Source organism: Gigantopelta aegis, chromosome 2, assembly GCF_016097555.1.
Source record: "Gigantopelta aegis isolate Gae_Host chromosome 2, Gae_host_genome, whole genome shotgun sequence".
Lineage (NCBI taxonomy): Eukaryota > Metazoa > Mollusca > Gastropoda > Neomphalida > Peltospiridae > Gigantopelta > Gigantopelta aegis.
In genome coordinates, this window is record NC_054700.1 from 15527737 (window position 1) to 15542773 (window position 15037).

Sequence of the window (15037 nt, forward strand, 5' to 3'; positions counted from 1 at the left end):
CTGACCTTTCTTTGTGTATGGATGCGATGTGAGCTGACAAAACCCGTTCTTCCTCCATGAGATCCGTGTCATCTTCGTTCTCCACTTCCTTCACTGGAACTGGAGATACTGGGGGGTGCACCGACAACGGGCGAGTCTGAAAGTGAAAACACAATCATAACGGATTTTATTAATAATTTAACTATCAAGAAGAATTCTTCATCTCAATGTATGTTAAAACATGAAAGTAATTAATTTGTAAAGTAAAATTCCTGATTAATCTAGTCCTTAGATATCTGTTTTTGTTTAATTTATTAAACAATAAAAAACAAATAACAATAAAATACCTCCCAACCCCCAAAAAAGGAAATTAAAATTTTATAATTTTATTATACAGTATCCCATAGTGATAATTTATATTTATTATTACTTAGTCCAACATGTACATATATCTTGGAAGTAAATATGACTTATTATCTGGATCAAGGCACAGGTATAAGTTGCCATCAATACCTTTTGTAACCAAATAATACTTGGTTCATCTGTACACCTATAGTCCGTCCCCTCATTCTATAAAAATATATTCTTTTAAATAATTTCAGTTTCGTTTGACAAAAGGAGAAAAGTAAAACTGTTCTGGAAATAACAAAACAAATACTATTTTTGTGTGCAATTTACAAAACAATTGACTAAAAAATAAAGGGTTAAAAAAAGGGTTTCCTGTGGGATGGACTATAAGTATGTTCATCTCAATGCATGTTAAAAATAATTATGTATTTAATGGGCTAAGCTTTTCAGTTAGCAGGCGGCCATGGCTGGATTGAGAAATAGCAATAAGCCCACTAATGGGGATCAGTCCTGGACCAATAGAGCACATATCTCCCTCCCCAGTTTCTATGATTCAGACATGTAGCTACTACTAAAACCAGGGCTTCTAGAATTTTATAAAAATTCTCTAGCCATGGGATCAGTGATTTAAAAAATGTACTAGCCATTATTAAAAATTCACTAGCCCTACTTTAAGTAAATACAATTTTACTAATAGTAATAATCAGATATATCACCTAATGAGAGATATAGAGCTTAAAAATCCTTAGATTGGGGGTGGAAAGACGGGGCAGGATATTCATATTTACAAAATATGTAACTGCAGCATTTGACAAGGGTTCTTTCCACTAGCCGTTGGGCTAGTTATTGTAGGTATTTACTAGCCCAACACTGAATATCACTAGCCATTGGAGTGGGGCTACCATAATCGAAAAGCTCTGACTAAAACCTCTCTGGTGTTGACTGGCTCACCTTCGACCCTCGTATACTGGCTCGGACAAATGACAGCCGGGCCGACGCAGTCTTCTCGGCTGATTCGAGCGTGTTGATATCGGCCAACGTGGACTTGATCTTCTCTATCTGCTCATTCAGTATACACTCCATACAGCTGAAGGAAAGGAAAGGAATGTCTGTTTAACAACACCTCAGCACATTTAAAACTACAGCTATTTGGTGTTTAACATATGGTTATTTCAACACTCAATACAGCTGAAGGAAAGGAAAGGAATGTTTGTTTAATGACACCTCAGCACATTTTAAACTACAGCTATTTGGTGTCTAACATGGTTATTCTGACACTTGGTTTAGAAAGGAAAGGAAGGAAATGTTTGTTTAACGACACCTCAGCACATTTTAAACTGCGGCTATTTGGTGTCTAACATATGGTTATTTTGACACTTGGTTTAGAAAGGAAAGGAATGTTTGTTTAACGACACCTCAGCACATATTTGTAAACTATGGTTATTTGGTATCTAACATATGGTTATTTTGACACTTGGTTTAGAAAGGAAAGGAATGTTTGCTTAACGACACCTCAGCACATTTTAAACTACGGTTATTTGGTGTCTAACATATGGTTATTTTGACACTTGGTTTAGAAAGGAAAGGAATGTTTGCTTAACGACACCTCAGCACATTTTAAACTACAGCTATTTGGTGTCTAACATATGGTTATTTTAACACTTGGTTTAGAAAGGAAAGGAATGTTTGTTTAACGACACCTCAACACACTGTAAACTACAGCTATTTGGTGTCTAACATATGGTTATTCTGACACTTGGTTTAGAAAGGAAAGGAATGTTTGTTTAACGACACCTCAACACATTTTAAACTGCGGCTATTTGGTGTTTAACATATGATTATTTTGACACTTGGTTTAGAAAGGAAAGGAATGTTTGTTTAACGACACCTCAGCACATTTTAAACTGCGGCTATTTGGTGTCTTAACATATGGTTATTTTGACACTTGGTTTAGAAAGGAAAGGAATGTTTGCTTAACGACACCTCAGCACATTTTAAACTGCGGCTATTTGGTGTCTAACATGGTTATTTTGACACTTAGGAATGTTTGTTTAATGACACCTCAGCACATTTTAAACTACGGCTATTTGGTGTCTAACATATGGTTATTTTGACACTTGGTTTGGAAAGGAAAGGAATGTTTGTTTAATGACACCTCAGGTCATTTTAAACTGCAGCTATTTGGTGTCTAACATGGTTATTTTGACACTTGGTTTAGAAAGGAAAGGAATGTTTGTTTAACAACACCTCAGCACATTTTAAACTACAGTTATTTGATGTCTAACATATGGTTATTTTGACACTTGGTTTAGAAAGGAAAGGAATGTTTGTTTAATGACACCTCAGGTCATTTTAAACTGCAGCTATTTGGTGTCTAACATGGTTATTTTGACACTTGGTTTAGAAAGGAAAGGAATGTTTGCTTAACGACACCTCAGCACATTTTAAACTACAGCTATTTGGTGTCTAACATATGGTTATTTTAACACTTGGTTTAGAAAGGAAAGGAATGTTTGTTTAACGACACCTCAACACACTGTAAACTACAGCTATTTGGTGTCTAACATATGGTTATTTTGACACTTGGTTTAGAAAGGAAAGGAATGTTTGTTTAACGACACCTCAACACATTTTAAACTGCGGCTATTTGGTGTTTAACATATGATTATTTTGACACTTGGTTTAGAAAGGAAAGGAATGTTTGTTTAACGACACCTCAGCACATTTTAAACTGCGGCTATTTGGTGTCTTAACATATGGTTATTTTGACACTTGGTTTAGAAAGGAAAGGAATGTTTGCTTAACGACACCTCAGCACATTTTAAACTGCGGCTATTTGGTGTCTAACATGGTTATTTTGACACTTAGGAATGTTTGTTTAATGACACCTCAGCACATTTTAAACTACGGCTATTTGGTGTCTAACATATGGTTATTTTGACACTTGGTTTGGAAAGGAAAGGAATGTTTGTTTAATGACACCTCAGGTCATTTTAAACTGCAGCTATTTGGTGTCTAACATGGTTATTTTGACACTTGGTTTAGAAAGGAAAGGAATGTTTGTTTAACAACACCTCAGCACATTTTAAACTACAGTTATTTGGTGTCTAACATATGGTTATTTTGACACTTGGTTTAGAAAGGAAAGGAATGTTTGTTTAATGACACCTCAGCACATTTTAAACTGCGGCTATTTGGTGTCTAACATATGGTTATTTTGACACTTGGTTTAGAAAGGAAAGGAATGTTTGTTTAACGACACCTCAGCACATATTTGTAAACTATGGTTATTTGGTATCTAACATATGGTTATTTTGACACTTGGTTTAGAAAGGAAAGGAATGTTTGCTTAACGACACCTCAGCACATTTTAAACTACGGTTATTTGGTGTCTAACATATGGTTATTTTGACACTTGGTTTAGAAAGGAAAGGAATGTTTGCTTAACGACACCTCAGCACATTTTAAACTACAGCTATTTGGTGTCTAACATGGTTATTCTGACACTTGGTTTAGAAAGGAAAGGAAGGAAATGTTTGTTTAACGACACCTCAGCACATTTTAAACTGCGGCTATTTGGTGTCTAACATATGGTTATTTTGACACTTGGTTTAGAAAGGAAAGGAATGTTTGTTTAACGACACCTCAGCACATATTTGTAAACTATGGTTATTTGGTATCTAACATATGGTTATTTTGACACTTGGTTTAGAAAGGAAAGGAATGTTTGCTTAACGACACCTCAGCACATTTTAAACTACGGTTATTTGGTGTCTAACATATGGTTATTTTGACACTTGGTTTAGAAAGGAAAGGAATGTTTGCTTAACGACACCTCAGCACATTTTAAACTACAGCTATTTGGTGTCTAACATATGGTTATTTTAACACTTGGTTTAGAAAGGAAAGGAATGTTTGTTTAACGACACCTCAACACACTGTAAACTACAGCTATTTGGTGTCTAACATATGGTTATTCTGACACTTGGTTTAGAAAGGAAAGGAATGTTTGTTTAACGACACCTCAACACATTTTAAACTGCGGCTATTTGGTGTTTAACATATGATTATTTTGACACTTGGTTTAGAAAGGAAAGGAATGTTTGTTTAACGACACCTCAGCACATTTTAAACTGCGGCTATTTGGTGTCTTAACATATGGTTATTTTGACACTTGGTTTAGAAAGGAAAGGAATGTTTGCTTAACGACACCTCAGCACATTTTAAACTGCGGCTATTTGGTGTCTAACATGGTTATTTTGACACTTAGGAATGTTTGTTTAATGACACCTCAGCACATTTTAAACTACGGCTATTTGGTGTCTAACATATGGTTATTTTGACACTTGGTTTGGAAAGGAAAGGAATGTTTGTTTAATGACACCTCAGGTCATTTTAAACTGCAGCTATTTGGTGTCTAACATGGTTATTTTGACACTTGGTTTAGAAAGGAAAGGAATGTTTGTTTAACAACACCTCAGCACATTTTAAACTACAGTTATTTGATGTCTAACATATGGTTATTTTGACACTTGGTTTAGAAAGGAAAGGAATGTTTGTTTAATGACACCTCAGGTCATTTTAAACTGCAGCTATTTGGTGTCTAACATGGTTATTTTGACACTTGGTTTAGAAAGGAAAGGAATGTTTGCTTAACGACACCTCAGCACATTTTAAACTACAGCTATTTGGTGTCTAACATATGGTTATTTTAACACTTGGTTTAGAAAGGAAAGGAATGTTTGTTTAACGACACCTCAACACACTGTAAACTACAGCTATTTGGTGTCTAACATATGGTTATTCTGACACTTGGTTTAGAAAGGAAAGGAATGTTTGTTTAACGACACCTCAACACATTTTAAACTGCGGCTATTTGGTGTTTAACATATGATTATTTTGACACTTGGTTTAGAAAGGAAAGGAATGTTTGTTTAACGACACCTCAGCACATTTTAAACTGCGGCTATTTGGTGTCTTAACATATGGTTATTTTGACACTTGGTTTAGAAAGGAAAGGAATGTTTGCTTAACGACACCTCAGCACATTTTAAACTGCGGCTATTTGGTGTCTAACATGGTTATTTTGACACTTAGGAATGTTTGTTTAATGACACCTCAGCACATTTTAAACTACGGCTATTTGGTGTCTAACATATGGTTATTTTGACACTTGGTTTGGAAAGGAAAGGAATGTTTGTTTAATGACACCTCAGGTCATTTTAAACTGCAGCTATTTGGTGTCTAACATGGTTATTTTGACACTTGGTTTAGAAAGGAAAGGAATGTTTGTTTAACAACACCTCAGCACATTTTAAACTACAGTTATTTGGTGTCTAACATATGGTTATTTTGACACTTGGTTTAGAAAGGAAAGGAATGTTTGTTTAATGACACCTCAGGTCATTTTAAACTGCAGCTATTTGGTGTCTAACATGGTTATTTTGACACTTGGTTTAGAAAGGAAAGGAATGTTTGTTTAACAACACCTCAGCACATTTTAAACTACGGTTATTTGGTGTCTAACATGTGGTTATTCTGACAATAGGCATGGAAAGGAATTATTTGTTGAGTGACACGTGAACACGTTTGTAAACTACATGTGCACACACGCTCGCACACACGCTCGCACACACGCTCGCACACAAGCTCTCACACACACACACACACATACACAAACACACACACACAAACTTGATACTTACCCAGTCTGTCTTGGTATTTGGTCGAGTGATTCCTGAGCTTGTAGCTTCTTGCTGCTGCGTAGTAGACAGGGGGAGAAGATGATGGCCAGGCCATTCGCTGTCATCTTGTTACTCTGTTCATGCATGGCCACTCTGAGAAACAAACACACAGACATATCAGTAGACAGGGGGAGAAGATGATGGCCAGGCCATTCGCTGTCATCTTGTTACTCTGTTAATGCATGGCCACTCTGAGAAACAAACACACAGATATATCAGTAGACAGGGGGAGAAGATGATGGCCAGGCCATTTGCCATCATCTTGTTACTCTGTTCATGCATGGCCACTCTGAGAAACAAACACACAGATATATCAGTAGACAGGGGGAGAAGATGATGGCCGGCCCATTCGCCATCATCTTGCCACTCTGAGAAACAAACACACAGATATATCAGTAGACAGGGGGAGAAGATGATGGCCGGCCCATTCGCCATCATCTTGTTACTCTGTTCATGCATGGCCACTCTGAGAAACAAACACACAGATATATCAGTAGACAGGGGGAGAAGATGATGGCCAGGCCATTCGCCATCATCTTGTTACTCTGTTCATGCATGGCCACTCTGAGAAACAAACACACAGATATATCAGTAGACAGGGGGAGAAGGTGATGGCCGGCCCATTCGCAGTCATCTTGTTACTCTGTTCATGCATAGCCACTCTGAGAAACAAACACACAGATATATCAGTAGACAGGGGGAGAAGGTGATGGCCGGCCCATTCGCAGTCATCTTGTTACTCTGTTCATGCATAGCCACTCTGAGAAACAAACACACAGATATATCAGTAGACAGGGGGAGAAGATGATGGCATATATCAGTAGACAGGGGGAGAAGATGATGGCCAGGCCATTCGCTGTCATCTTGTTACTCTGTTCATGCATGGCCACTCTGAGAAACAAACACACAGATATATCAGTAGACAGGGGGTAAAGATGATGGCATATATCAGTAGACGGGGAGAAGATGATAGCCAGTCCATTCGCCGTCATCTTGTTACTCTGTTCATGCATAGCCACTCTGAAAAACAAACACACAGATATATCAGTAGACAGGGGGAGAAGATGATGGCCGGCCCATTCGCTGTCATCTTGTTACTCTGTTCATGCATAGCCACTCTGAGACACAAACACACAGATATATCAGTAGACAGGGGGAGAAGATGATGGCCAGCCCATTCGCCGTCAGCTTGTTACTCTGTTCATGCATGGCCACTCTGAGACACAAACACACAGATATATCAGTAGACAGGGGGAGAAGATGATGGCCAGCCCATTCGCCATCATCTTGTTACTCTGTTCATGCATAGCCACTCTGAGAAACAAACACACAGATATATCAGTAGACAGGGGGAGAAGATGATGGCCGGCCCATTCGCCGTCATCTTGTTACTCTGTTCATGCATAGCCACTCTGAGAAACAAACACACAGATATATCAGTAGACAGGGGGAGAAGATGATGGCCGGCCCATTCGCCGTCATCTTGTTACTCTGTTCATGCATGGCCACTCTGAGAAACAAACACACAGATATATCAGTAGACAGGGGGAGAAGATGATGGCCGGCCCATTCGCCGTCATCTTGTTACTCTGTTCATGCATGGCCACTCTGAGAAACAAACACTAATACATGTCAGCAATTAAAAAACAAAAAAGACTTAAAAGTTTTGTTTAATGACATCACTAGAGCACATGGATTTATTAATCATTGACTATTGCATGTAAAACATCAGGCAATTCTGACATATAGTCTTAGAGAGGAAAGTGTTCTTTTACAGGATAGCACATACCACAGCCTTTGATATACCAGTCATGGTGCACTGGCTGGAACAAAAAATAGCCCAATGGGCCCACCGACGGGGATTGATCCAAAACCAACAGCACATCAGGTGAGTGCTTTACCACTGGGCTAAAATCTGCCACTGTCAGCAATTTAACATCTTTTCAAATGAAAAGGAATATTTGTTTAAACACATCTTGTAACATTTCAAATTTGTAATGATGACTAATATATTAGCACAAAGGAAGGAAATTTTTATTTAACGATGCACTCAACACATTTTATTTGCAGTTATATGGTATCAGACATATAGGTAAGGACCACACAGATATTGAGAGAGGAAACCCGTCGCCATTTCATGGGCTACTCTTTTCGATTAGCAGCAAAAAGAAAGAAAGAAATGTTTTATTTAACGATGCACTCAACACATTTTATTTACGGTTATATGGCGTCAGACATATTGTTAAGGACCACACAGATATTGAGAGAGGAAACCCGTCGCCATTTCATGGGCTACTCTTTTCGATTAGCAGCAAAAAGAAAGAAAGAAATGTTTTATTTAACGATGCACTCAACACATTTTATTTACGGTTATATGGTGTCGGACATATGGTTAAAGACCACACAGATATTGAGAGAGGAAACCCGCTATCACCACTTTATGGGCTATTCTTTTCGATTAGCAGCAAGGGATTTTTTATCTCCATCATCTCTCAGACAGGGTAGTACGTAACACTGCCTTTGATATACCAGTCGTGGTGCACTGGCTGGAACGAGAAATAGCCCAATGGGCCCATCGACGGAAATCGATCCCAGACTGACCATGCATTGAGCGGGCGCTTCATCACTGGGATATGTCCCACCTCCTACCACAAAGAAAGGAAAACAGAGGGAAATGTCAAGGTAGGAAGATCACCTATGTAAGAACATCAGTCTTCATGGAAACTGGAAAAGAAGTCTATCTTTCTAAATGGGAAATTACCACAAAGATTAAAGTAAACTTACCTTGCTAAATGGAAGATTAATCTTTCAAACAGATCGTAGTTGATTTTTGGAAGCCGTTCTATTGTAGCAAACAGTGACTGTACTTTTTCCTTATAATCTTTAATTTCTGGAAAACAACAAACAATAAAACAAAGATAAATACAATTGTAAGATTACATAATTTTTATAATTATTGAAAGTGCTAGCAGATTTGTAACTTTCAAAATAACAAGTTAATTAAAAGAACAACAACACGGTCTTTGCTCTGCAAACAAATAAAATATTAAAAATCTAAAAAATATTTAGGCAGTGCAAAAAATATTTATGACATATAAAACATGTTCACCAAGTCTTGTGACCATTTATTTTTATTGGCGACTAAAACTTTTCATACTTTCTATATAAAAAAATAGAGGCTGCTTAAGTCTAGTAAATACTGGGTTTGTGTTACAGTACTACCTTCTACCCACTAACTACTAATACCATATATTGCCGTGTATTAGCCGACTTTTGAAGTCTAGAAATACTTTCCAAAAGAAAAGAGTTGGCTTATACACTGAGGCAACAAATTGGTTCATAAAATTCTGATCGAAAACACACCTGAACGCTACTTACAAATTTTGACCAGACCCTTACAGCCTTTCACAGCATAAGCTATATGTAACAATAATTTGTGCACAGTATAAATAAAACACCCCATCATGCAATATTATGTAGTGTTTTTTTTTGAATGCATTAATAGTTTGATGAACGATAATAAAAATTACTTGTTTTATTGTCATTTCAATGGTAAAAACATGTTCTTTCCAACCGTCCGCCATCTTTGTTTGACACCTCTGTCAATATCATTTTGTAAGCTCTTATTTGATTGGATCACATAATTTTGCCACCTGCACCACTGCGAACAAGCATGGAGCAAAGAATCGTCTGTTTCTGTCGGGGGTTTTGTGGGGGGGGGGGGGGGGGGGGGGGGAGAGAGACAGGCATTAGACATGCTTTAATGAGTTTATGATTTGCTGTCCAGTGAATAATTTAATTATTTATGTGCAGTGATATCTTGTTTACAGCTTGAATTGGTTATTTTCCTGTTATGATTTATCGGTGCTTAATTATTTTTGCACGGCATGGAAGACGTTAACGATTACTGTGTCTGTAATAATTAAAGGGGAAAAAATATAATGAAAAAGAAAAGGACAAGTCTATTTGTTGACAGTATTATTGAAATCAATGCAACACACAACTGGACAAAAGATGACTTCGGCTTATACACGAGGCCGATTATTTTGTACTTGATATTTAGGGTCAAACTAAGAGGTCAGCTTATACAAGGAGTCGGCTAATACACGGCAATATACGGTAAGTATAATTAATTAACTCCTATCCTGGAGTGTACCCAGAACAGTATGCTTGACGCTAAATTGGATATAAGCACAAAAATCAGTTTGAAAAAGAAGAAGAAGAAGAAAAGTTTCCTGCAAACTGAAATAAGAAGACAGATACGGAAACATTAATCAATAAAATTTATAACTGAGACCAAAAAAAACAGAAAAAAAAGAGTAAAAAATTAAAAGTTAACCTGATGCTCGTAAGAAGTCATCGTAGAGGTCAAAGGTCAAAAGAGGTTCTGGAAGCTCACGGAAGTAACATTTTAGTGTTGACGTGAGCACATGAATGGGATATTCTTCAAAATCTACTGTGTGAATATCTGAAAACAAACATTGTAACATTTTAGTACCTGTACATGCGTGAGCAACATATATTCTCTAAAATCTACTCAAGTACTGTCCCAGTAAGTTTTCCTCTTCCATGATTGGTATCTCAAAGGCCAATAGTATGTGCTATCCTGTCTGTGGGATGGTGCATATAAAAGATTCCTTGTTACTAATGGAAACATGTAGCGGGTTTCCTCCCTAAGACTATATGTTAAAATTATCAAATGTTTGACATCCAACAGCCAATGATTAATAAATCAATGTTCTCTAGTGGTGTCGTTAAACAAAACAAACTTTTTTAACTCTAGTAAAGTGAAAACACTGCATTGCAATGTCATGCGGCTCTACGCTATACAGTCTGTCTCCAGCATTACAGGTCATGTGATCCTGCCTGTGGGATGCGCAAATAAAAGATTCCTTGCCGCTTGTCATAAAAGAGTAGCCTATGTGGTGACAGCAGGTTTCCTCTAAAAAAACAGTGTCAGAATGACCATATGTTTGACGACCAATAGCCGATGATAAGATAAAAAAAATCAATATGCTCTAGTAGTGTCGTTAAATAAAACAAACTTTATTTTACTATTACAGGTCATGTGAGCGAGTGAGTGCAGTTAACAGCCCCTGTAAGCCGTATCAAAAGTTTGACCGTAATTCCATACCTTTTTCTACAAGCTCCTTCAAGTGCCGGACCTTGGGCGCTGCCCCCGATTTCCTGTACAGCCCCTCGGTGAACATCCCGTGGAGTTCGATGGCCGCGACGAGCCTCTCTGCGATCTCGGGAACCTTGCAGCGCTCGGTTATCTGGGTCTGTAGTGGTGCGCCGAACACATGGAACGGTCCTCCACCCTGCAACATCAACAGTGCCCACTAGCACATGACATGGGTGTACTCAAATAGTGGAACAAAACATTCTGAGAGTACTCATAAAGAAATACTTGTCCCCTACAGGGCCCAACAATTTTTGTTTTAATCTCTCCCAAGTTCAAGGGCCATAACTCTGTGAAAAATGGGTAAATCACCATGAAAGTCAAACCTGTTCTGTAACAGTACATGATAAAGATATACACAAATTTCAACTCAATATCTAGAAACACTGCAATAACAAATCTGGCAAACAAATTTCCGTATCTCCTGGAATTTTTTGTTTTCATACCTCCTAAGTTCAAGGGCCATAACTCTGACAAAAATTGGTAAATCACCATGAATGTCAAATTTGATCTGTAATGGTACATGATAAACCTATACACCAAATTTCAGTTCAATATCTCAAGACATTATGAAAAAACCCATCTGGAAAATTAATTGTGGGACAGACGGATGGACAGACAGACCCACAAATAGAAGAACTTAGATGAAACCTATAGTCCCATTCCATTGGAGCGGTAGGGGACTAATAACATGGATGGATGGATGGATGGATGGATGGATGGATGAATATAAAAACAGTGCCCACTAGCACAACACGAGTGTACTCGTCAAATAGTGTAATAACATGAATGAATGAATGGATGGATGGATGGATGAATTAATGAATGTATGAATATAACAGTGCCCACTAGCACACAACATGAGTGTCAAATAGTGTCTAACAACATGAATCAATGGATAAATGGATGTACATTTTGCAAAGTTTATTTGTATTAACATTCTTTTTCTATTTCAACTATTGCAATTATTTTCTTCATAATGCTTAACTCTGCCACATACGTTTGCCATACACATGGAATCCTTAATTTAGAATAGACCATCCTCATACATTATTAAGTGTATACAATAAAACACCATATATTAATTATATCACCATAAGTTAGGATTATGTCACATGTTTCTCACAAACCTGGTGATCTGGAATTCCCTTGTTTGATATCCTACCAACAAAACACCATATATTAATTATATCACCATAACTGTGGATTATGTCACATGTTTCTCACAAACCTGGTGATCTGGAATTCCGTTGTTTGATATCCTACCAACAAAACACCATATATTAATTATATCACCATAACTGTGGATTATGTCACATGTTTCTCACAAACCTGGTGATCTGGAATTCCCTTGCACACTGAAGTAGACTTGGCACAGCACTTTTTATGACATGTATATTTACAAACTGGAAAAACAAAATTTAATAATATAATGTACATTTTTATTTGGAGTCTTCAGTTTAATATAATCAAATGAATTTCCAAACAGAGATATGTTACTAAAAACGTGGTCAAATATCAGTGTTCAAGAAATGTTTGAGAAAGTCTCTAGCCCTTATTATAGTAACATAGTTGACAATTTCCACTAACTCTTGACCAAAAATTCACTAGCCAGGACCGAGGCATTACATTTTTCTCAATATAATGCATTTTAAATTTTAATGAGAAAACATTACCATGTTTCAGTTTAATAGTTAGTCATCAATGATAAAAAAACCCACTGAAAATATAGACTATGTGGTTAAACAAACATTTATAATCTGCTGATGACAATACATTGAGATTTTGAAAATGTATTTAAATACAACCAATGAAATTGACAGATTCAGTTATGAGACAGCCAATGATATTTTAGTAAAACAGATTCAGTTATGTAACAACCAACCAATGGAATTTAAGAAAAACAAATTCAGTTACGAGACAACCAATGAAATTTAAGGAGACACAGTTCTGACCTTGACACACTTGACCTTTCTCCATGATCCAGATGAGGGATGAGCAGTATTCACAGAAAGTCGGAATGTTGAACTGGACCTGGAAAAACTTGTGACCTAGATGTTCCTGAAATCAAACAAATCATCATACAATTGTAGCATATCAATATGTAAATATGATAATGAAAAACAATTTTTGTTGGATAGTATTTAACATGGTAGCCATACATGTACCTATCAATGATAATTAATGGCAATGGGAGATCTATGTAGACTATGCTTGAGCTGAATGGATGTCCCAAGGATGTCTGGCTATGTTAGGGCTGTTATTCACACTCTCCCCCCCCCCCCCCCCCAAATTTTTTTTTTTTTCCTTTTCACTAACTTCCACAATTTCACAAAGAATTACATTATAGAATATTTTTTTTACATATAAATCAGCTCTTCTGCATTTTAGATTATTATTTTTGGTGGGGATAAAATGACTTGGTCAGCCCTTCATAAAAATGGCACAATATTATAAACAGACCTATTATATTGATGAATGTTTTGTGATAAAACCCCCAACATATTTGTACTCACTATAATGGCATCCTTTTTGTGTTTGTCTCGTTTAACTGGTTTGTTCTGGACTTTCTTGACTTTTCTCCGCACATCCTGACTTTTCATGAACTCATCGAGGAAGCCCCGAAATGCATTGATTCCCAGTGTTATAGGAAGTACAGCATTCGTCCTTTCACCTTTCACCTCTGCTGACATGGTATGCTCAAAATTCGCCAGGAGGTCACGGTACCGAACACAAACTGTTTCTTTCTGAAAACAAGACATCACCACATCTGATTAGTGATTAACATTTATGAGATTTTACAAGAAAAGGTAACTGATAACAATGTTTCTTTACATAAAATTAATTGTCTTCATTTTTTTAATTCTCACATTAGGATATAAAGAAGAAAAGGAAAAAATTATGTTTAAATGTTAAATAGACAGAAAAGAAAATGACATTTATATAAAAAAAAACATTTCCCAATGCAAAACATGTATAGTCATAAAACAACCAGATATGTATATACAATGAAACTCCTCTAAACCGGACACTCTAGGGGCAGAGTATAATATCCGGTTTTAAGAGGTATCCGGTTTAGAGAGGATAATTTTTGTACCGATTTTTCAAAAAGGACCTTGAAAAATGTCCAGTTTTGGGGGAATTCCGGTTTTGAGAGGTTTCACTGTAGCAAACTGTTTAATGCCCCATTCTCATCTTCTGTCTAATTTCCCCACTTTTAGGACAGCATGATTTCTCATCTCACCTGCATTTCCACAGCCATGGAAGACTTGAGTTCCTTGCGGAAAGATTCTATTGAGCTACGGAAGATCGTTTCAAACACCGTCGATCTCTTTCCTTCGTCCTTACCATACAGCTCTTCTTGCTGCAAAACAAAATATATAAAAACAGTCAAAGTTCAAAGTTTAGTGGGTTTTTTGGGAGGAATATATTATTAAAATACCTTCAGGAAAAAAAACCCCCAATCATTCACAAAAAGAAACCAAAAATATAAAATATCAGCAAGAGAGACAACTCACCTTATTAGCAATAAACTCATCTATCCGTGATACACAGCTCCGCAGGGTACTGCCACTGTGACATACCACTTGCCCCCCCCCCCCCCCCCCCCCCCTCCTCCGCAAAACATTTCTAAAATATGATCAAGGGATACAACCCACCTTCTTAAAACAAGAGTACTGGTGAAATACATGATACGCCCATCAGGAGTTTGATGGAAAACCATATATATATTAATGAATATGTTATGGGGTATGATTCGATTCTAATTATGTGAAATGTTTGC

The 15037-nt window shown here is 37.0% G+C and overlaps 1 protein-coding gene across 8 annotated transcripts in view; it reads right to left on the bottom strand.

Annotated features, from left to right (window-relative positions):
- LOC121381958 (unconventional myosin-IXAa-like) overlaps positions 1-15037 on the bottom strand; it is a 178119-nt gene that overhangs the window by 19161 nt on the left and 143921 nt on the right. For 6 of the 8 annotated variants that reach the window (XM_041511421.1, XM_041511404.1, XM_041511395.1 and 3 more), the window contains 10 exons: positions 14498-14617; positions 13770-14000; positions 13209-13314; positions 12586-12659; positions 11206-11413; positions 10411-10539; positions 8856-8961; positions 6033-6164; positions 1279-1414; positions 6-136 (listed from right to left, as the gene is read on the bottom strand). In XM_041511421.1, coding sequence (XP_041367355.1) covers positions 6-136; positions 1279-1414; positions 6033-6164; positions 8856-8961; positions 10411-10539; positions 11206-11413; positions 12586-12659; positions 13209-13314; positions 13770-14000; positions 14498-14617 — 1373 coding nt within the window. Of the gene's footprint in view, positions 1-5; positions 137-1278; positions 1415-6032; positions 6165-7540; positions 7680-8855; positions 8962-10410; positions 10540-11205; positions 11414-12585; positions 12660-13208; positions 13315-13769; positions 14001-14497; positions 14618-15037 lie in introns of those variants that run through there. The other 2 variants (XM_041511412.1, XM_041511456.1) reach the window with 2 other exon arrangements.